The 24,049-nt window shown below is 38.9% G+C and overlaps 1 protein-coding gene across 1 annotated transcript in view; it reads left to right on the top strand.

The window, feature by feature from the left end:
* ABCA4 (ATP binding cassette subfamily A member 4) overlaps window positions 1-24,049 on the top strand; it is a gene marked incomplete at both ends in the record, with an annotated part of 72,987 nt that overhangs the window by 10,025 nt on the left and 38,913 nt on the right. The window contains 10 exons of the mRNA XM_084266195.1: window positions 3,938-4,135; window positions 8,201-8,290; window positions 8,631-8,871; window positions 10,348-10,487; window positions 11,245-11,361; window positions 12,081-12,278; window positions 16,728-16,933; window positions 17,806-17,982; window positions 20,844-21,066; window positions 22,663-22,884. Of these exons, the coding sequence (XP_084122321.1) occupies window positions 3,938-4,135; window positions 8,201-8,290; window positions 8,631-8,871; window positions 10,348-10,487; window positions 11,245-11,361; window positions 12,081-12,278; window positions 16,728-16,933; window positions 17,806-17,982; window positions 20,844-21,066; window positions 22,663-22,884 (1,812 nt within the window). The remainder of the gene's footprint in view (window positions 1-3,937; window positions 4,136-8,200; window positions 8,291-8,630; window positions 8,872-10,347; window positions 10,488-11,244; window positions 11,362-12,080; window positions 12,279-16,727; window positions 16,934-17,805; window positions 17,983-20,843; window positions 21,067-22,662; window positions 22,885-24,049) is intronic.

Raw genomic sequence — 24,049 nt, 5'->3', positions numbered from 1 at the left:
AAGGGGCTGAGTCACCATCCCTGGATGTGTTCAAAATAAGGGTAGATGAGGTACTTAGGAATATGGTTTAGCATAGGATGGGAATGGTTGGACTTGATGATATTCCAAGGTCTTTTCCAACCTTGTGTGATTCTGTGATCTGTCCCCGTGATTAGACTTAACTCAAAAGCCTGAGGCAGCTGTGCATCCTTTTGAGACAGCAGTCTGATGAATAGCAGCAGAGAACTATTTGAGGTTCTTAAGTTAACAAGTACATTCTCTGCCCTAACATCAGCATGGTGGCCTTATGGCACCATCTCATGTGAATAGGTGGGAATAGAGAAGCAGACTCACTTTCTTAGACTCTGGTTGAGTAATAGATCTGCTGAGAAAATTCAGAGTGAAAACTGCAGGTCAAATCCCTCCTGAAGAAGCTAAGCAGAGGACTGTGTTTGACCAAGTACAGGCTGTTTCTGCCTATGTATGTACTGGTAGCTGGGAGCTCTGCAAGGAATGCTGTATTAATGAATGAATGTTGCTGAATCAGAACTCTGGAACAATTTCCACACTGCATTAGTGTGTGGGTGGAAGCAAGTGAATAGTTAGAGGCTGAAAGACACAATTCCTCTTTTTCACTGCCACATAAAACACAAATGCTGGAACTGTGTGGCCAGAAAGAGTGAGGGCATTAATGAACTTTCATGCAGTTCCTTTTGTGCACCGCAGGTTCCGGCTGGTGTGACTAGTACCCAGATTACTTATCAGCTGTACTCCCTTCTCACGTTTCCATGAAGGAATGTCACAAGACCATACCAAAGGCAGTGGCAAATGATATATCCTATTTATTTGCACACCTCTGTATCAGCTGAGATGGTAAAAATTTGCTTCCGTGCTGCTTATGACAAGAATATATACAGATACCCTACTGGGCCTCTCTTCCCCTGTGCTGCACTAGGAGAACTGCGCTGCTGTGTTAGTACCTGTTAGCTCCCTGGTGGCTTTTGTGCATCTACTGTTAAAATTCTGTCTGCCAGCATATGCAGGACTAAACTTTTCAATTCCATCACCAGAAACATGATTGAAACCTGCTGGAACATGGTGGTTTTCTCCTGTATTTTCTGTGTAGATGTAAAATAAATGTATTTCTCTTTATGCTGGAAGTTAAAGGAATCTGAACACCAGTTAGAGGAAGCTGGAGGAGACATGGTGTTAAATACCACTTTTGTTGCACTCCATGAAGTTTTCTTGTTAGTGGTAGTCACAGAGGTACAAGATCATCTCACAAGAGCTGACCTTACAGCTATGAGATAAGAAAGTGCTGTGAATACCTCCTCCAAGGGCAACTGATACAAAAAAACTTATCTCATAATTTTCAAAAAATCACAAGAGAATGTTCAGTAGGAACTGAACACTTGTCTTGTGGGAGGTAAATCACTTCTTTCCTACAGACATTGGTAAGCAAGTTACTTGGGCTGTACTTAAAGGCTGGTTGAGGTAGAAGTTGCAGAGCGTTGACTAGAACCTAGATCTTGCTGGCCTTAAACCTCAACCGTGATAGTTAATCCCTACCTCTTCAAACTGTTCTACCCTCTGTTTGCTTACATGTTGCTGTACGTGCTGACTGTTGCAAACAGCTGGCTGCAAGTCTAGGTCTGAGCTGCATGGGACGGCAGGAAATGACACACAGAGCTGAAAGCTAAACCTGATCAAATAGCCAACTAGCTGAAAAAATAATTTTGGAGTTCGTTTTACCAGCTTTGGCCAAACAGTGACACAATTTAAAAAAAAAAAGGTATTGAAGTTTTCCTCCAATCTGCTTTTTTGAGTCATTCTAAGATAAGGATAAGAGACCAATGTTAAAACACAATGGGAAGTTCAGGAAAGATTGGCAGCAACCCACCCTACCGGAAAAATTGGGAGGGTGGAGGTTTGATGTTTTTCTAATCCCATCTGTTCATGAACATTCTTGAAATGCAGTTACAGTTTGTAAATAATCTCTTTTCTTTTTTTTTCTGTGTTTAATCTTTCTAAGTGATGTTAATGTTAAAGTTTCCTTGTTTCACAAGTCAAAACAAGGTTCCCAGGCTGCCTCCCTGCGCAGCTCATTTTTGTTGCCATTCACACTGGATGATTAGGACCACGCCAGATCAGGTGTATATGGTTAAAAAATGTTCTTGTCACACTTATCTCCAGGACATAAGTAGCTGAGCAAACACCTTTAACAACATCAAGACAGTTAAATGCAATTTAGTGTTCCAGTTTGAGGGAGGGTGGGGGTGTTTGGATTTGGAGGATTTTTGCAAGCCATACAACATCAGTAGCATTCTGCCTCTCTCCACACTGTCCAGCTTCTGTAACAATGCTTTTATGTGGGTACAGCTGTAGTGGTGCCAGTGACAGTACCTCTCAGTTTTACTAGAAATTCACAGCCCGTTAATTTATCATTACTCCAGTGCACAATCTGTCCATAATTTAGTTTATTGTTTTGCTGTGGGGTTTTTTTTTAACCCCAGCTCCCTAAGCTGAAACTCAGGGCAGTGATAGTAGACAAAATACAACATTGTTCTAGATCTCTCTTCCTCTGCCTTTCCTACTCTGGATGCTGACTTTGCACAGTCACACTTGTCATTTTTTTTGGTAGCTTCTGACATCTGAAGTACTTAATGAGTAACTCCTTAAGCTTGAATCCATTCTCCAAAACAACTGAATTAAGTTTTTTCTCATTCTTCTGGGTTTTAACATATTTCTCTTTACAAGCACCACCAAACAAGTCTCAGCTGCTAACTATAGAAGATGTACAAATGTACAATTTTTGTAATGTTCAGAATCTCTTAGACTGACTTGTTTGCTTAGATAGGAAATAAATATACACTGATATCTGACCTGGTATAGGTGTGGTGTGTTTGCTTTGATCCACGTGTCTTCACCTGGAATGCTCAGCAGTTATATTTTGTGCAGATTTTGATGACTTATTTTTATATGCAGTTTGGTAAATTAATTTAACCTAATGATACTGTGTCAGTGCAAAACTAGTTCTTGTTTGTCTGAAAGTCTGTTTGTCTCTCAGTAGGCATTTACTGTAGTCAGTGTGGTGAGCTTTTTTGTTACAAGTTGTATTGTGAATACATGGACAGAGGATGGGAACATTTGCTTCTATGCAGTTTCCAGTGCTATTTTTTTATTATATTACCATGTATTCTGTCCGTTATAAGGCAAGTAGAACTGAATCCTAGACTACCAGGAGTGTTCCATTAGAACAGTGTAAATTCCAGGTAAATCTACTGATTTCTGTGGAGTTATTCTACATTTAGATTTGTTTAATTATAAACTAATCTGTTCCACTGGTTGAACACTAAGATAATAATTGGGCTTTTTTCTGTTCAATGTTTATATTAGAAGCGGTAATCAGTAGATGGGTGTGGCTTAATGTAAAATGTCTTTGTAAAGCCTGGCTGTATGCCTGCACACAGTGACAATGAAGAATGGTTGTGAGGTGAAATAGTCATAACTGAAATAAAATGCTGAAGGAAATCAGTGGAACTGGCCTTTTTCTTTTAGAGCAACTGACAGCAAAAATACAACTAGCCTAAACACCGAACGTAGTGATGTGGTAGTTGATTCTGTGGAAAAACTTTAAAGCAAACTGTAGCTATACCTCCTTAGTCATAAGGATGTATGTCATGGCATCAGTGTACTTCAGTGGCAGAGAGAAAGGTTAGAAGGTTCACAAGAACTTCTACGATGACCAGAGGAACGTTTCTGAAGGCTAGGTGATCTAGCATAACATCCAGTGAGGGTTGCTGAGTAATCAGTGCTTCATCTGACCACATCCTTCTGCCAATCAGGGGAATATTAGAAGGGGCTGATATGAAGGTGCCCATTTTTGATAAAACTTTAATTGTTCCTGAGCGGTGTGAAGGTTCCCCAGCAGTAAATTAAACATTTGTTTTGGTTTCAGTTTGCCTATGGTGTCCCCAACTTGACTCTGAAGGATATTGCTTGCAGTCAGATGCTCCTGGACCGTTTTATTATCTTCAGCAGCCGAAGAGGTCTCCTTTCTGTGCACAAGGCCATGTGTGCCTTGTCCCAGAACAGCCTACAGAGAGTAGAAGATGCCTTGTATGCAAACGTCGATTTCTTTAAGCTATTTCAGTTGGTAAGTATTAGCACAATCATCCTGCCTTATGTTGTCATTTTTCTAGCTGGATATTTCGTTGCCCTTCAAGAATTTTCTTTGTAATACATCAGCGATGTTCTGAGTGGCCCTTGTTTATTTACCCCCACAAACATAAGGTTATGGTTGTGTGATCATTAACCTATCATCAGCTAAACACTAGACAGTTCTGATTATGTTTTGGGATGAAGCAGATGAAGTTCACAGTACAACAGAACTAAAAGATGCAAATGCAATTTTAAAATCTGTGGGGATGATGTTATCTGGTCCTTCCAGTCTGTGTAGCAAAACAGCTGTGTGGCAAGACCTGCAGAGACCTTACTGTCAGTTCTGGAAATACCCCATGTAACCCATTCTGTCTTTGCTTCATCCAGCATGATGGAATTTTATGCTGAGGTCAGAACCGTGATGCATCTTGAGTTAGGATAGCCATAAGAGCCTGTACAAAAAATAAAACAAACATACCAAAATATAACAAGTTATACTAGCTTTCATTTCTCTTTCTATAGAAGGTTTGCCTTACTTCTGTTCATTTTCATTGACCACTTTTGTACCCTTCCTGTTTCTACTGTGACCTTCTTGCCATAAACTAAGCACAACTGCAACCTTGGTTCAGTATGGAGATGATATTCATATATATATTTATTTTTATATTATATATTTTAAAGCAATAATGTTAATCTATATTTATATATGGAATACTAGCTCTTTTTTTGCTTTTACTCTCTGTTCTTTTCCTACTATTTTTCTAGTACTCCATTTCTGTGCTGCACACTGAGCTTGTGCTTTCAGTGAACTCATAGTGACTCCAAGGTCTTTTTCTTCATGATAGCAAATTTAGAGCCCATTGCTGTGTGTACCTCTTTCATGAGTCTTTTACCTATAATCATGATTTTGCATTTTTCAACAATTTGCTGAGCTTCATCATGTAACTTAATGTCATGAAACCATCGCATTGGCAGTTTGGTGTGTACAGTAGGCAGGATATATGAGCAGCTGTTAAAGTTACGTAGAAAGTATTGATCAGCCTTTTCTGCCACAGCAATGTAATGTTATGGTTAATTTAACATGGATTTTATTCATGTTTGAGTTGCTCACAACTGGGAACAGAGGTTGCCAGAAGCTTTAATTGACCAAATTAGTATTTAATTATTGTAGTATTGACAGTCATTCATTGTGATCATCTGACTTGGCCAATCCCGATAATGATCTGTGCTCAGCTTTAGAAAACTGCTCTTTTCCATTTCTAAAAATATACTGAGATATTTTTATTTACATGATGCTTGCTGGAATTAGCAGAGAGTAAATGCTGCAGTACTTCTAATGCAGGTTTTCAGCATTTAAGGATTGTGTGTGAATATGCACACTGCACTGCCCAGCTTTACAATTAAGCTGCTAGCATACCTTGATTTTTTTTTGCCATATCAGATAAAATAGGTGAGATTGGATGAAGCTGATAACTGTGTCTAAACAAAAATAGACTCATGTGGGAAATAGAAACATAAACCTGAAACCAAAATCTGGAGTGATGAAAGATTGGATGTTCAGATGTAGGCTTATAGTCTGCTCTGTTGGTACAAGATCTGTCAGCCAAGACTTCCCCTGGGTATTGGAAGTCTGTGTGTTGGAAGGACATCCCTTATAGCATTATTCCTGGTGGGTTTTAATGTGCTGTGGAGAAAAGGGACAATCTGTGTTTCATGATGCATAAGAAGACCTCAGGTTGGTATGAGCCTTCTAACGCTCCCATCATTATAGTTACTAAATTACAATTTTAATTGCTGGCTTTTTTCCAAGGCAAAAATCAAAATCCATCTCAGTTACGCCTGTTAAACAAAAAGGTAGACTGTGCATAAGTGCTCCTGGCCACAGTTATTTTTATAAGGTGCTTCACCATTTTGAAATTCATGTTTCTTGTTGAAATTATGATCAACATATTCAAGTTTGTGTGTGCACAGACATACCCTCAAATCCTTCCTGTGCTAGGGGTTTCTGCCAGATATTAAAGCATATTTGATAGCAAAGCAGAGACAGAAAAATAAGACTCTTCCTTTGCTTGCTGGCTCAGACACAGCAAGCTGTTCTTGAACTTGACTATTTAAGCTTCGTTTGAAGTTCTTTAACCTTTATAAATATGTGAAAATAAAATTCTTTCACCTTATAGCAATTTTGGAGATTAGCAGTTCCTTGCTAAGCATAGACACATGTTACTGAAATTGCTGTGTTGATCAGTGTTATCACATGATACATTATCAAACTGAGTGTATATCTACACTCAGGTACATGTGCAGAATGAATCCTCAGTGAGCTTTTAAATAGTCTATTAGATTTAAAATGTATACATTAGATATACCTGTGTATTCCAGACCCAGGTTATTTTCTACATTCTTATGCTGTCAGTCGCTCTATACTTCATGGTCTTCAGTCTACAGTATAACCCATCACACACCAGAACTTGTTTTTTCAGAGCTTCTTGATTGAATAGGGCTTATTTAAGGATGGAGAGCTGACTGGATTCCAGAACTGGTCTTTCTATTGAGCTTCTCAATGTTTATGCTACCATATTCATTTCCAGTGAACGTGAAAGTAGTCAGATAAATATGTCGGGGAAAGATTTCATCCTCCTCTGTGCTTAAAGTCAATAAACATTCCCAAGTTCATGCTCTGATAGCAGGTGAGAGTGTAGTTTGTACGTGATTTTTACTGATCCTGTCTTGAGTGCTTCTAGAAAATATGAACTAGCCGAGTACAAATTCAGTCATTTTAGCATTTTTCCATCAAGACCTGATTCCTACTGAATGCCTCCAGCAAGAAATAATATTAGGAGCAAAATGACGCATTTGCTGCTATTTCTATTTTTCTGTCTACAAGAAGGAGGGTCTTAATTCCATGCTTATCCAGGTTTTTCTCTGGTTTCCTTCAGATTGCTTACAGCACCTGTTGCTCACGGTTTCAAAATGTCAGATTAAGGCAAGTAATCCAAGAATCCTGTATAATCTTTGCAGAGACTAGTTCCCCTTATGGGACAAAAGAAAAGTATCTTCTGAAGCAGTGTGTGTATACTTCCTGCCTGAACTGCAAGTGGCATATGAGAACACGCTCATGTAGGCTTTCCATAAAAACTCTTGCTTTTCTGATTCCCTGCCAGGTATCTCTGCAGGACAGCTGTCTTCTGCTTTCTTAACCACCTACTAACTGAAAGGAATGGCAGGGAATCAGCAGGGTTCATAGCTACACAGTTTTAGGGAAGTCTTTTTAAGGGCATCAATATTACAGTCTAGCTATCTAAAAGCTTTATTTTTTTATTCTAATAAGAAGAAATAAATGTCTAAGAAAGCTGAGAAAGCCTCAAGAGGGCTAACACCAAGCACACATATGATTCTTTAGACAGCTTAGAAGGACATGGTGATGCAAGCGAAGTGGTATGTGACAGGATGCTATGGTGTCACTTGTTTCTTAAGAAGCCAATGATAACTAATGTGTTAGTTTCTGCTGGGAAGGCCGTTTGGCCAGTCTGCAGGAACCTGGGAATGGTTTCTGTCAGATCTGACAGACAGCAAGGATAATACTGTCCAAAAGCAGGAAATCTCTCATGTAATGCACTGACAGTTATTTACCTTGATGGCAAATGGGGGCTTCTGTATCACAAACTCTGTTAAACTCAGAAGTTACCAAAAGTTTGTACCTCATACTGGAAGAATAACCTCCATGAGAAGCAGCTGTTTAGAAATCCTGGTTCCTGCATCCCTCCTCCATTTTTCACCTTCTGGCATGATATGCTTAGAACAATTCCCAAGCTGTATTTTCAGTAGCTTGAGACTGTTCAGCCTCACGTTAGTAAGAACACGTACGTAGGCTGCTGTGTGAGTCTACATGTCGGTACTGGATTTGTGGCCCCACAAGACAAGCTTGCAAGAGACTCAGTGTTCTAAATAACTCTGTATTTGAGATTAAGAGATACCATTTGCATTTTTTTCTCTCAGTTGTAACAGCTGATGTCATGTAGAAACTGTACAAAACTCATCTATGTTTCTGATGTATTCACAGCTTCCCACTGTGTTGGACCGAAACTCACCAGGTGCTGACCTGAAAGCCTGGGGAAGGGTGCTGTCTAACGTCTCCCGGGCAGTGCAAAAGGTAGGTGTTCTAGTAACAGATGGCATTGCATTTCTGGACAGTGCATAGTCCTCCTTTTCCTTTGTTCTATTCATGTTGCAGCTACCTGCTTTATCAAGGAAGAAAACAGACTTGTTTGGGAAGAGCTGATAACCTTAAAAATTCTTTCTTCTCTAATTACAAGATAAATGTAGACATAAGAGAACAAGAACTGAAAATGGTGCCTGTGTCCAGGACAGGGGAGATGAAAAGATGAGGTTCTGACTGTATCCAGACTTTACCAGCCTGGGTATAACTGAGACCTCACCAGATACTTAACTCCTTTGTGGGCTGCAATTAACAAAGTCTTTTCTTACTGCAGCTAGCCAGGAAGCCAAGTGTTCAGGACCTTTTGATGGTTCTGCAACCATTTCTACAAGATGGAAGGTCAGAATCCTTAGGCCATTTGGTGAGCTCCATGTCTGATCTTTTCTGTGGCTACCCAGAAGGAGGTGGATCCAGAGTGCTTTCCTTCAATTGGTATGAAGATAATAACTACAAAGCTTTCCTGGGGATTGACTCAACAAAGAAGAAATCCAGTTATTTTTATGATAATACAACCAGTAAGTTTTTCCACCAGACCGTTACAGAGACTACAGACACATGCACTTGCATTGGAATATCAGTTACTTTTATAAAATAACATTTTAAGTAGTTGATTTGGAAAATTAGAGACAGGTGAAATGTTTTTTTTTCTTCATACTCTTTTCATAGCTGGAAGCAGAGAGGCCTAGGAATCGAGAACGAACAGTGATACGTACTTGCTTTCAATATGAAGGCATATAAGCATTGTCGTCGTCATAATTAAGACAGTCCTCTGTCTTCTAAAATGTGCTACTGCTACCAGGAAGAATGAGGTGCTTCTGAAGAAGGTTCAGGAACGTACAGTGCTGCATTCTGGAATTACTTTTCTCCAAGATAATTTTTTTTTTAAAGTCTTTCAACTTGATTGATGGCCTAGAGCACAAGAATTTTAAAAACTCTCCTTTTAAATAATACTCAGTTTGATACATGGCAGCTGTTCTCTTCCTGCATAAAAGTACATATATTTTGCAGCATTGATGTTATACAGCCTAATTAAATCTTACATGGAAAGTATTTCAATTTTGGGTTTTGTTGCTTTCATTTCCTGACTTATCTTCTTGCTATTTTAATAGGAGAGAATGCAAAGAGGAAACAATTTTATCTTTTCTACCATTTTTTTAAAAACTATGTCCCCTTCTGTTTGCTATTTAGTTTTTCCTCTACTTTGAAACTACTTTAATAATAACAGTCATAAAATAGCTGGTAGTACATTTCTGTGTCCCTTCTGCTATGATAGATATGTATGGTTACAGAGAACAGGTGAACACTTTGCCTGTAGAGAGACACCTATCTTTCACTGTTTGTGTTGATACTTGGCTCTACTTATAACTCAGTCTTCAGGAGACCTGTAAAAGGTGCAATACTCCGTTTCTTCAGCCAGGGAACAAAATAGTTGAATGCTATCCAAGTGAACTAATTACTTGATAATGCAGGAGTAAGATGGAAATGTTTACATTAAAATGTTTAGTTCTAAATTATTGTAGGATCCAGTTCTGAACTGTTCTGGAGTTCAAGTCTGCTGGATCTCCAGTTCTATAGTTTATACTGGATAAGAATTAACTGCTACTAGGAGAAAAAATAGCTTTGTTTCAGTAAAAATTACGATATAAAGGAGCTGAGTCATTATAAGAAGAAAAGCAATTAGAAGATGAAATTGTTCAGTGAGATCTGAGTTGTCTGTTTTTCTTCCATTTGAAATAGCAACAACTTTCAAGTTATTAAATTAATTTATTTGTTCTTCCAATTTCCATGGTGTCTACTCCACAATTCCAGTATCTACTTAAGTAGCCTTTTTCATTTATTCAGATGCTGTACTTCTACATTGCAGAATGTGCTTAGCCCATTCAGATGCAAAATGCTTTGAACTGTTTTGTCAGGAAGAAGTCCTGCAGGATGTTATGTATGATAGGGTTTGAGTAGGCTTTGATAAGGACTCAGTGTCTTTCTCTCTTTAGCACCCTTTTGTAATGCATTGATTCAGAACTTGGAATCAAACCCTTTAACAAAAATTGTCTGGAGAGCTGTGAAGCCCCTGCTGATGGGAAAAATCCTCTTTGCTCCTGATTCACCTTCTGTAAGGAAAATCCTAAAAAATGTAAGTTCTGAAATAGCAAAGTATGTATGTCTAAAAAATTGCATTCTAAGAAACACCTTTTGATAAACAGTGACCCAGGTACCTCAGATTTTCTTCTCAGAACTCCATTTGTTCTGGTGCTCATCAGCAGAGGGACAGTTAGTCTTCATTTAAATAACAGAATATAATTCTTCACCAGTTCATCCCATCTCGGTCCATGCTACATGATTTTTCCAGCTCAAATAGCCTTTAGTTGGCACAAGTCCATATTTACACTAGTAAAAGTAGTTACGTTTATGTATGTTTTACAGATGTAGGAACATCAGCTCTATGTTGGTAAATATTTAAATGGGGCAGCTAGGAGGCTTGGGTAGGCTAATTGAGATTGATCACTGAGAGATAACAAGCCAATAGTAACATCATGGGTCAATATTACATATATTGAAATGATAAATATTTTTCACTTCATGAAAATAGGATGGAGCCTGGACTCTTTGGCTGCTCTTCTGTTTGGTGAAATGAATCTGAGCAGTTAAATCAAGATTGCATATAGCCTAGGTTTTGGCCACCTCATCACCAACAATTCACTTGTAACATCTATGTAAGGCACAGAACTGCTGCTCATAGTTCACTGAGTATAACATCACAATCTAAGGATTGTTAACATTTTTGCTATTTTAAGAAGTTTATTAAGTATTCAAAGTAAAAACAACAACATATGTATGTTACAGGTTGGGTCATAAATTCTGTTTATCCGCTCTGCTGTTTTATTCTTCAGGCAAACTCCACTTTTGAGGAACTTGAACGCCTCAGACTCTTGACCAAAGCCTGGGAAGAAGTAGGACCTCAGTTGTGGTACTTCTTTCAAAACAGCCTGCAAATGAATATGATTCGTGTATGTTATAACTTCTTAGGGATTCTCAGTAAGAGCAGCTTTCACCATCCTTTATTTTTACTGAGGGAGAAGCACAGCCTTCACAGCAAGGAATCTGCCTTTAAGGCTGATGGACTAGTTACTGGGCTTGGTTTGAAGGATAGTCTTAGATGAATTACAGCATTTCGTATCTGACAAAACCTCCCATCTGGACACTCTAGAATCTTGCTCATTACTCCTTAATAAAGGCAGCAATCACTCTGTCACCCTGTCACTCCAAATGTCCTTCAAGAACAGACAAGTTGATTTTTTGTGGGTGTTCTGCTTGGCAAAGAAGGCAGCAGAGCTGTGATTTTTCCAAGTTCAGCAATGTATGACCTCAGGAAGTTGCTTATTTCCACATCCCTTAGATGTAAATTTGATCAGCTGCAAGTAATATCTGTAGTTAAGGTTTATAAAGCAGTTCATACCAGAGAAAACACTTATTTTTCCATACTTTATTAGATTAAACATTTATTCTCTTGCTTATACAGAAAAAATGTGATAAATAATCAAGGATAAATTTGTTTTCATTCTTCAAGTCTTACCTCCAGTTCAGCTTTGCAATTACCCATTTATAAAATGAACTCCTTAGCACCCTTTTGTACTACTTCACAGCTCAGAAAGAGCTATGGAAATTTAAACCTTTCTAGCATGGGAAGAGGATCATTGTCATGAAACTGTCTTGATTGTTTCCTCAGGACTCCCTGAAGCACCCTACAGTGAGGAACTTCTTGAACAGCCAGCTGGGTGCTGAAGGCTTAACGGCAGAACACATAATCAACTTTCTCCACAACGGGTCTCCAGGGAGCCGGGAGAAGGGGATGGCAGACTTTGACTGGCGGAACATCTTTGGTGCTGCAGACCAAGTTCTGCGCTTGCTCAGTCAGTATCTGGAGGTAAGATCAGCCCTCCCGCTGCTGGGAATACTTGCAGAGAATATCTGAAAGCAGGTTAGGGAGTACTTGGGGTCTGTGGCAACAGACAATAAAGCTAAAACCATAAGACATCTTAATTTGTTTCAAATTTATTCTCAATAGAATAAGCATATTAAAAAAAGGAGAGTTGTACAAGAACATGTATACTTATTATCGTGAAAAACTTCCGTTTGACCCCCAAATACTATATGCAAATGTTGGTTGAATGTCTGAACACAGTTTGCTGAGAGGCTAAAAGTGTATGCAAATCCTTGAAGAAGTCTTTTTTTGTAAGTACTAATAACTGACAGGCCATTGATTTCACCAAGACCAGGATCAGAGAAGCTAATAAGTCTGCCTTCAGGTTTTTAAGCACCTAATCAAAATTGAATGGAAACTAATCAGGGAGTTTCCACTTGTTCTGTTACCACTTCTGACAAGACGTTTTTGTGTATTTCCTGGAATCTCTATCCCTTTTCTCTAGGGTGCTGTGTTTCTAGTCAGGCTCTCTGAGGCTTTTTAAGATCCACAGTGCAGGAAGTGGGGTGAAGTTTCATTACATAATAAAAAAATGCTAAAAACGTTTATGAAAATATCAAGCCGTTGTAAAAATACTTTGGAAGATACTTTTAATAAGAGATTACTCTGGTACACCAGGAAATTGGTGTTTGGGGGTTTTCTCACTGCAGGTAAAGATGTGTTTGTAACTAGACCTAAGATGGGGTGGATTCCTGCTAAATTAGATAAATGAAATGCAAACTCTTCTTAGTAAATTTATGAGCCCAGGCAAAGTTACTTGACCCTGCAATGTTGCTGGTTAACTCCAAGAGTTTAAAAAACTATTGCTGTTGGCAGTAATATTAATACTTGGGAACTCAATACTTAACATCTGCCATATGAGGGTCAGGGTCTTTATAGACATGAATTACGTCTTACAAGCACCTCTGAGAGAAAAGTAAATATTTAGTTATTATTTAACAGTTAAATAAGCTGAGCCTCAGGCTCATAGAAAGAAGTGATACTAGTTGTAAGCAACAGGACCTAGATCTCCTAATTCCAACCCAGTTGTCTAAAAGACCATTCATCTGCAAAAAGGCAGCAACTGAACGTTTACCTGCCTTCCTGGAGGTATTATGAGAGGGAATGATAAAGCTTTTTCACAAAATTCTGCTGACTCTTTTGATGATCCTTTACATCATGTTCGCAGAATTATTTCTTACTCAACCTGAGTGGAATATAATGCTTGTAGCAGGTCAGTGCTGGAACATCTGCAGTATCGGGGCAGTTACTGTACCTGGTAATAGATCTTTTTGTCCTAAAGCTCTTTGTAATGAGCTTATTCTTCTGAGTCAGCTGTTTACACTGAGTTCTTAACACTTGAGAATGTTTTCACGCTGTGCCAAGCACAATGAGAACAAATAGCTCCCTTCTGGGGACACCCTACTCCTTACCATAGTATGCTGTGCAGAGAAGTGTGCTGCCAGCAACTATCTTTGGAGACTTCGGATCTCTGCTGCAATCTGGTGCAGCAGAGAATCCCACAAATTATGCAGTGGCTGCTCATCCTCACTACCCCAAGAACTTCCTGTTCTTCCCTTTGATTGCCTTAAGCTATGCAATAGCTAAACTGAGAGTGCTACATAGGCATGGCTTGATGCTTATTATTTTCTGGTTTTAGAATCATAGAATATACTGACTTGGAAGGGACCCATAAAGATTATCAGGTCCCACTCCATCTTCCAAATGTGTTCTTAATATTTTAGCTTTAGTTTTACCATCTTCATTGGACCATTAAAAATTGTTAAAGAATTGCTGGGAGAAGACCTGAAACAAATTTCCCAGAGTGGTTGATGAATTAATTTAGATACACTGAGATTTGTGAAGGCACAAGCTCTGTTGCAATTTACTGGGGGACAAAAAAAAGAGCCTAGGTGGGGCATACAGCCTTTCTTTTTAATACAGTTGATGTTATGAGAAAGTTTATAGCTTTTGGCTAGCAGATTCAATTCCAATTTATGTGGTTTATTGTAACACTAGCCTCCTGGTTTGTGTATTCTGTTTCGACACTTTCTGCTTCCTTGACTGGACCCCCAGCCTAAGAGCGTATACTGGTCCTCAGCCTAGTCCAAGCACTGACCATTATGCAGTGAAAATCTAGAGAACAATTGTCTGCCAGTGCTTGGCCGGTGCCCTTCCCATATGTTCCCCTGGAAAACTACCTGAGGAGTTCTGCAGCTGCAAGAAGTAGCTTGAACAATTCCTCTGAACAAAGAACCAGCACATGGTTCTCCAGGCCTTTCAAAAACACAGTTACACAGCAGGACTTAGTTGTGGAAACACTGACACAGTGGCAAAAATTAAATTGAGTTCCAGAACACAGGTAGCTATGTGGGATAATCCTATCCCTCCAAAAATTAATGGAAACTGAACCATCAATCTAATTTTATTCCTTCTCTGACATACAAACCAGAATTATTTTTTGCCTTATTTTGCTTTATCATACAAATTTCTACATATTTTAATTTTGCTAAGCAAATTAGGAGAATGAACCTTTGCAAAACACCCAGAAAGTAAAGCTACAAAATAACGAAGTTATCAATTTAAGCACTATTTTGGTTTGCTGACAATTAAAAACAAATATCCACATATGTAGGAACCGTTAAACTGTGGTATTTCACATTTTAAAGGAAACAGCACAATTTTTAACAGGGAAAAGTTAAATAAAGAGTTTCTAAGGTGTCTGCCCATTAAATAATAAGCAAGAAATAATCAAGAAGATTAAGCAAGTAACCTCGTGAAATTTTATGAAGCAAGATAATTCAGTAAGTATCTTCCCAGTCCATTAAGAGGTTAAATACTTATACTCAGGTAATGTCTTGCTGATTCTGAAGGGCAAAAGCCAAATATACAGGCATAAGTCTGTAATTTTACAGATAGTGACCACGTTTGTAGAGTTCATAATCACTTCGTTTTACAGAACCTGCTCAGCAGGAGTTAAATGGGAGGACGTGAAGGGCTTAGATTTTGATGATTTGGTGTCTGGTATATTAAGTGATAATACATTATACAGTAATGACAGATTCAGAAAGGAGATAGTTTGCTGTGAAAGATAAACTACATTTTATTATTGGCAAAGTGAAGTGTGTTAACTTAAGCCAGCAGGTTAATCCTATGTCAGAATTCAGTACGGCCACAAAATGGTCAGTAAGATCCATTGACTAGTTGACTGGCATTAAATAGAAATAAATTACTAAATACCTAAGAGACTTTTAAGATTCAAATTTATGCTCTCATTCGGCCAGCACTTCACTTGACAAAGTGCTTTTCAGCTGAAGTCCATGGCTAATGTGCTTTTCTTACAGCTTAGTCATCCTTTTGCTCCCTGCTGTTCACTCAGGCATTTCCTAGGTTGAAAAAAAAGTCCCAAAACTTGAAAAAGGATAGTGTTTTGATTCAACTGAACTGCTAAAAAGCTCCTGTGGCTGCATTTATTTTATAGCTGAGTTAATTTTATCTCCTCAGTGCAGACTGTGAAGACAGTTCCTGACATCAGGACCTTAACTATGCTGCAGCTTTAGACCTTCCAGTTCAGACCTTGCCTTTTTTGAGGGAAACCTCCAAGTGATATCCAAATGGCAGAGTTCACATTTCCATGGCTGGATGATTACCATGGCTTAAAAATATATATATACACACATACACATACACACACACATATATATAAAAATTAAATACTTAATTCTATCTAAATTGGTAAATGTTGCACCACAGGCTTTGGCTGAACCTAGTACTGGCTATACATTTTGTACAGCTACATCTAAATTTGCCCTGTCATACATAAATTACAACAGCAGCTCCTGCTTTAGTGAGCACTCTTGCTTGATATCTTACTTGTTTGGATGCAAGTTTCTTGAGTTTGGAGGTGATAGTACTTAAATACAGAGATTAAACTACTTTCAAAATTACTCCACTCACATTGACCATAGTAATGCTAAATCTGTTTACAGTTCTTTGTAGGGAGAATGATGTTTCTGAGTTTGTACTGATAATGCTTTGTGGTTTGAATTTGACAGAAGAATTAGACTATGAATGGGGAATCTTTCAGGAAAGAGGAGTGAGTCAACTTTTAATGGTTTCAACATAAGCTTTTACAGCTGAAAATAGCAACTAATTCAGATGAATGGTCCCTGGAAGTGTTCAAGGCCGGGTTGGATGGGACCCTGGGCAACCTCGTGTAGATCCAGGCCTGGAGGTGCGTGGCCCTGCCTATGACAGGGGGGTTGGAACTTCATGATCCTTGGGGTCCCTTCCAACCCATGCCATTCTCTGATTCTACCTCCCTGTTCTGTTTTCAAGCACTCATGTTTGTTTTAGTGTATACATCTTACTAGTTTATTCCCATGCAACTTTTCTCTTTGTGATGATTTGTAGTGCCTGACTTTGGATAAATTTGAAGGTTATCTTGATGAAACTCAACTGACTCATCAAGCCCTTCATCTACTTGAGGAAAACAAATTCTGGGCCGGTGTGGTTTTTCCAGACATAGAACCTACCAGCAGCAGTCTCCCACCACTTGTGAAATACAAGATCCGGATGGACATAGATGCAGTGGAGAAAACAAACAAAATCAAAGACAGGTAAGTGATGGTTCCTTCTCAGTCCTTGCCTGCCGTGAGATAAATGAGAGAGACATAAGGACATTAGAACCTGCACTTGGATACACGTATGAAATCCAACTGTATTCACCAACAGTTAGTAGGTAATGCAGTGCAGAATCCATCTCCAGTTACCAGGCACTGATACAAATGGCAGCACACTTGTGACAGGCCAAGCAGTGGGTAGGTGCATGGATACATGGGAAAAGGAATGACTGCTCAAAATCTAGTCAGTAACCTGCTCAAGTTTTCAGTTGGCTCCTTCTCTGGGAGAGACAGACCATGGCCTACATGCATTGTGACCAGGCTGTCCTCTAACTGGACAGCAGAACTCTGCCATTACTCCACAAGCCCCCCTGAAATCGACCCTTGTAAAGGGATAGCAGAAATAATTTGTAATGGTTGTCTATATAGAGGAATATAATGGTATCTGGTAGTTGCAATTCAGCTGTTCCAGTTTAATCTCCAAGGATACTGTACTACAAATACAGTTGTTCTATTCTAAAAAAGTACTGTTCTAAAAAAGTACTGTATTCCAAATAGAGCTGTTTCTATTTTAAGAGTTACACTGCTACATGATTAATTTCTGTACGTTTTTGGCCAAAATTGCTATTCTGTGTCAGTGTAGAGAAAATGAAAGGAAATTAAAAAACCTTCCAGGTCATACGTTTTCTCCAGCCATGTGGTCTGGCCGACCAAAATTTAAGACAGACACTCCAGGCAGCACTCCTGCAATTACTGTAGCTAAGGTTTTTGTTTGTTTTTCTTATTTTTAGATTATTATTATCTCCCCCCCACTCCTCCCTTAAAGCCTCTGCTTACCCAAATGATTTCCATGTGAAATTTCTTTTGAGGTACTGGGATCCTGGTCCAAGAGCTGATCCTGTGGATGATTTACGCTATATCTGGGGAGGCTTTGCATATCTCCAAGACATGATTGAACACGGGATTATAAAGACCCAGACCAACACTGAAGTGCCATTAGGAATTTATCTGCAGCAAATGCCATATCCATGTTTTGTGGATGATGTGTGAGTAGAAGCAGTTTCTCTTAATTCTGATGAGCAGGTGGATTGCTGGGTGCTTTAAGACACTCAAGCACCGGTTCTAACCCTAGTTCCAGAAGTTCATACCCCAGACTCCAGAAGATGCCTTTGCCAAGATTCTACCCCTAACCCCAGTCCTGGCCTTTGTTGCATCCAGGCAACTGGTGTCCAAACCTAAAATGAACACATAATACTGTACCCTGTAAAGCAGCAAGTTTGTTCCAATTTTTACCTATCACACAAATTCAAAAGAATAATCTGTTGGTCTTTGCCTTACTTTTTCCAGGCAATAACTTAACTTAAACCTTCAGATTATAGCCAGGAATCTGTTGTGCACAGGGCACCCCAATTATAACACTTTGATCCTGAACAGTGTCAGCCCTGGAATTACCCATGTGATTACACAGAACCCAGCAAAAATGTGATCTTTATCTAACTAAAATTAAGTCTCATGCTGTAGCTTATGACCGGTGCCTGTAGCAAAAACTGAACTCAAAGCACTGACCCATGTTAGAACAGTGCTACGTCCTTCAGTTAACTGTGCAGAATCTATTGAAATGTAGTAAGCTTCTTGTCCCTAATTACATCTCTAAAACCCAGCTGCTTTATCTCCAAGGAATCGTTGCCTAAAGATAAATTGAACAGAAAATGCATGTCCCAGTGGAATTGGTACCTCTTGCTGTCTCTAAGTCTTGAACACTCAGACAGCCCAGTCTCTTCAAGTATGTTACCAAACCCTAACCCTTGACTTAATTGTGTCTAGATACACTAATATCCAAATCTGGAGGGGTTTGATCCTTGAAGACACCTACAGGCCTTGCAATATCCCAAGACAATTTAGGAGTTGGACTCAATGACCCTTATAGGTCCCTTCTAACTCAGTATATTCTATGATTCGGTGATTAGCCTTTTGAAATTCTTTCTTTCCAAAATCCAAACCACATTCTTAAATAAGATTCCATTTGTAACTACATGACTACTGTCTGCAGCCAAATTAATTCTACAGCCTTGGTTCCTGTTAGCATCAGCCCTTTTCCTTCCCTTGTGGATGCTACAGTTTTCAACAATAACCCAGTATTTTCTAAATTTCTCTTCCTAATTCTTGCCCATGTTTTTCATGAAGATTGACTGGTTTTTGTTTTAAATCTCACACTACTCTAGCAAAGGATTCTAGGACTGTGGCTGCAGTACATTATTGCAGGCACCAGGAGTTTCTTTCCCTGGTGAAGAGTGGAATTAGCTAAAGGAGACAGAGGTGCTTTGTTGCTCTGTATTGAAAAAAAGAAATAGATTCTGCTCTTGGGTGTGGAGATTTCATGGTTACATGGAGCCAGTGGGCATGTAGACTCCTGTGAGCACTACCTGAACCAGCATGTGTGCCCCAGAGTTTCCGAAGTGGTACCTCTTCCCTGTTCACAGTATGCATGTACCATTCTGTAATCTGTGCTACTACAACTGTTTTGATAAATGTTTCACCAAAAAAGGCATTATAAAAATAATTTCATAGTTCAGTGAGCGGGCTGTGTTCAGGCAAATGCTAGTACTTCAGTTTAGATACAGACTGCAGATACATACATCACTTGGCCTGTCGTTTCTATCAGCCATTACCTAGTAATAGCTTGACAAACTGTCACCCTGGCAAGCCTGCTGTTTATATCCTCCTCGCTGAAGAGGTGGAAACCTCATCAGTGCAAAAGTGTTTTGACACCTGCAGCGCATAGACACAATTTGGGGCTGATATCCAAGCCCAGTGATGGTCCCTGCAGAGAGCCTGCTTAAGTGAAACAAACCCATCCTCATAGTAAAACATGTATGTTGTGCTATGTACAGCCTAGTGCTGGCTTACACTTGTCCACCAACAGGCAAAACCCAGTGTACTCCAGGCCGTTCCACAAGAGAATGGCTGTATTTTAACAGATTTGGTGAAAAAGTGAAAATGGAAACATTGGTTTTGACAGTGGAGTAGCTATGATAGCAAGTGGTAAAAATGCAGCTCTGTAGGGCTCAGATTTAGGAAGCTGAAGATTTTTTGTTCCTTTTTGGTTTTAGCAGCTCTAAGATTTTAGCTTTTAGAGAATCAAGTCCATTTTGTTTTCAGGGTAATTTCATTGAAAAAATGCAATCCTAAATTAATGGGATAATATTTTCAGCTTTTTCACACTAAAATCTTTCTCAGCACACTTGGGGCAATGCTTCACCAAAGATCATCTGCCAGTGCTGAGCAGCCATAGAGTCTGGGGGGGAGGGACAGAGAAAGGGAGCAGTGCCTTCATCATGGTACATGAAGGGCCACCCAAAGCAGCCTGTCCCAGAACTGTCATTTGGGAAGCGGTGCTATGTGGGACAGTCCCAATGTCAAGTCATGGTTTGTATGAATTTCAGCAGCCTTGCTGGCAGCATCTGATGATTTTAATGCTTAATTTGTGGAAATCTTTTGCTAGTGACTCTTGGAAGCGTAAAAAGACAGTGACAATCCCAAATTGTTAACATTAGCATGTGTCTTAAAATATTCTTTTTACATCATAGTAAAAGTGTTCTGGCATTCACTGTGGAAAGAGATGTATTTTCATCAGCCACCACATGCTTTGCAGCCTTCAGTAACCCTTAGAATCTGTTTGTAAAATAGAAATTGATGTTTGTCTGTCTCATGAGAGAGACTAGTTCATTCATATTTAGGTTGTTTGTGAAGTTCACTAGCAACTTATTGTTGATGTTTAGGCTGAGAATTTCCAGTTCCATGATTAATAAACACATTACTTCTTACACTTTTTCATTCTTGATTCTCATGTCAGTATTTCCTTGTTTTACCTAAATTTTAATCAATTTCTCCCTTCTTGCTTTGGTAGCTTTATGATCACGTTAAACCGCGCCTTTCCCATCTTCATGGTGCTAGCTTGGATATATTCGGTTTCCATGACTGTGAAGAGTATCGTGCTGGAGAAGGAGATGCGTCTGAAAGAGGCTATGAAGAACAGGGGTATAACCAATGGGGTGATTTGGTGCACTTGGTTCCTGGACAGCTTCATCATGATGGCTGTGAGCACATTCCTGCTCACAGTGATGATTATGGTAAGGCTTGCCACTCTCAAACTCACTCTTCTGTTTGCACTGCTGATACCAGTTTTGTTGAGAAAGATTAGTAGCCATTCATGGAGAGAGGGGGAATGACTGGTGGCCTCATATGATCACAGCACGTAGCAGGCATGTTCTTCTAAGCAGACTTCATGACTGCATCAATACTTGACAGAGACAAAGATAAATTCACTCGTAAGGTTTACTGTGAGATCCGCCCACAGAGCAGTACTTCAAGCTGACTACTCTGTATATTCTAAATACAAAGGCAGATCTCCCAATAAATATTAAATGCTGCTTTAAATACAAGGGATCATAGTATGATTTTTTTTTCTTGTAGTTTGCCACATGTCATTCCTTCATAATGTGCACTGCTTGCCTGCTTAGAAATTATGTCACTATTTCAATGGAAAAAGAGACTGCAAGGACAGAACTTTGAGGACAGTCTCAAAAAAATTTAGGTGTATAAATCTGTCCTTGCATCTGATTTTCTAATGTAGAGAACAGGTATTGGTCTAAATGCATAGATGGGATTTAATCTGCCCTATCTTATCAGGCTGCCCTGATGAGTAGTTCTAGTTCCTTATGGTTCCATTACAATGGATCCTGTACTGGGGTGGATAGAGAAAGGTTACTTTATTTGCTACACTGGTTTAGTTAGGAGTCAGGAGGTAGTTAATACCAGAGAGGAATGTACTTACACCTGTAATTCGTTTCCTTTACTGGATTTCACTATGCCAGTGTGAGGCACCTCGTGTCACAGTTGATAAAGAAGTCAGTCTGAGACCCAGTAGGATACAGCAACAATGTTGAGATCTATTTATAGCTTTATAGACGTATTTGAGCTTTTTGTATAAGGCTCAAAGTTGGGCTTGATAAATAGGTCTTGATATTATTTTAGGAGTAAATAGATAATAGTAAATTGTCAAATCTACAAAAGGTCTAACGTAGAAAGGTCAACAAAAGTTCACCTAGTAGGTTCCTTGGTACACAAGGCTCTCTGAGAAAATGCACTTGGGTTCCTCAGCTGTCATGGCTTTGTGAAGTTTGAATATCATTTTGGTGCAGAAGCTGTATAATTTTCCTGGTTGCTTTTGGGGGATTTTTTTTTTTTTAAAGATTCATTTTGTCAGGCTTCCTTACGTGGTCTTTTCTGCACATCAGACAAGTGGGCTGAGGAGGTATCAATGAAAATTTTGTATGATAGTTAAAATAGTTTAATTTAAAATGTATAATTTTCTAAGCAGGCACTTCTTGCTTGGAAACATCTACTTTAGGACATGGATAGAATATTTGTTTTCAATCAGTTATGATCTTAATTTAGTCATCAATTATGAATATGAACTCCACAGCCTTTGTACTAACCTGAAGTCATAATCCAGGAGCAAGGATGAAGTTAGATGAAGGATTTGTTATTGTAATGATCTCAGGTGTTGAAACATTACTGCTTGGGGAGAGTTAGAAATCCTATTCGTGGAGAAAGACTGGGTTATTACTCATTACAGGTTACATGTTGATGGCAACTCTGATCTTTTCCATTGGTTCAGAAAGTGGCAATACTTCTAAATTTTTACTTTTTCCTTTTGTTTACAGTGGGGACAAGTACTACATTACAGCAGTCCACTTCTCTTCTTTCTATTCCTACTGACATTCACTGCAGCCACCATAATGCAGTGTTTCTTGTTCAGCACCTTCTTCTCCAAAGCAAATCTGGCAGCTGCCTGCAGTGGAGTGCTCTACTTCACCTTGTACCTGCCCCACATTGTCTGCTTTGTCTGGCAAGACCGCATGACTGTTCATCTGAAGATCCTAGCAGTAAGCCTTTCACTGATTATATGGTATCTCTGGCTTTAAATTTTAGCTGTTCTTCTCACTGTTCATACGTGAGTAACAAAGCATTACACACCTCTTTCTCTATATATTTTTGATTCACAGAGAGACCACCAGACCTCTCTCAAACACTGAGAAATTGCAACTGAATAGGACTTTAGCAGTCCTAATTACCAAGAGATATTTTCACTCACATTCAAGAATATTTTTTTACTTTTTGAATGTTAGGAAATCAGTATAATGTTCAAAATGTTTTGCACACTTATAAGTTAAAGCAAATTTAACTTCTAGTATGCTTAATAAATACAAAGGCAATTCATTAAATGGGGACAGTTAGCTTTCTTGTGTGCTATAACCTAGTTAACAAGGTAATATCTAAGGATGAGAAGACCTCAGGTTCACATTCCTTGAGCTGAGCATAGAATTAGAATTTGAACCCAAGTGTCAAAATATCTTCCATCTAAGAAGCTCTAGACATTTTCTATTCAGTGTTTACTTGTTGGTTCTCTTCCGTAATAGGTAAGATCCCTAACAATTAATTGGAGCTGGAAACTTCTTCCTGTGTTTTGAAATGGAATACTAATTTAAAAAATTATTCAGACTGATTTTCTGTTGCCCAATGAATCAAGAAAGGGAGGAGTGTTTGAATCCAATCTCCCCATCTTTGAGCATTCTAACAACCTGAGAGAAGTACTGTAGTCTTCTCTTGCACTAATGTCTAATGAAAAAGAGAAAACAAAACTCTTTAAAAGCCTTAAGTAAATGTAAATATGGCTATGAATTTGTTTTCTTAACTGGTGGGCTATAAAGTGTAGACTATACCATTTTTAGTTCTATCTATTAAGGCAATAAATTTGAAAACTTGCTTCTGTCGTTAGGCCAGGAAAGGAGTAGGGTTGACCTCTGACAGATTCTGATTTGAGAAGAAAGCTTGAAACTAGCGCACAGGCTAAGCATGAAGACAACTGTTCTCAGCCTAAAGTGAAGGAGGATGTATCCATGTAAAAAAGAATATTTACTGGTCAGAAGTCATGAATATGTTTCTCTGTGATACATCTGGTCTTCTAGCTGTTGTTCAAAGGTTGGTCTCTGAAGAAGAGCTAATTACGAAGGCAAAGGTGTGGGGTGTGCAAGTTTAGGGGGGCCTGAA

This window comes from Gallinula chloropus (assembly GCF_964237585.1).
Source record: "Gallinula chloropus genome assembly, chromosome: 6".
NCBI classification, from domain to species: Eukaryota; Metazoa; Chordata; class Aves; order Gruiformes; family Rallidae; genus Gallinula; species Gallinula chloropus.
Note: the sequence above shows the minus strand (reverse complement) of the source record. Positions and strands in the feature narration are given on the sequence as shown.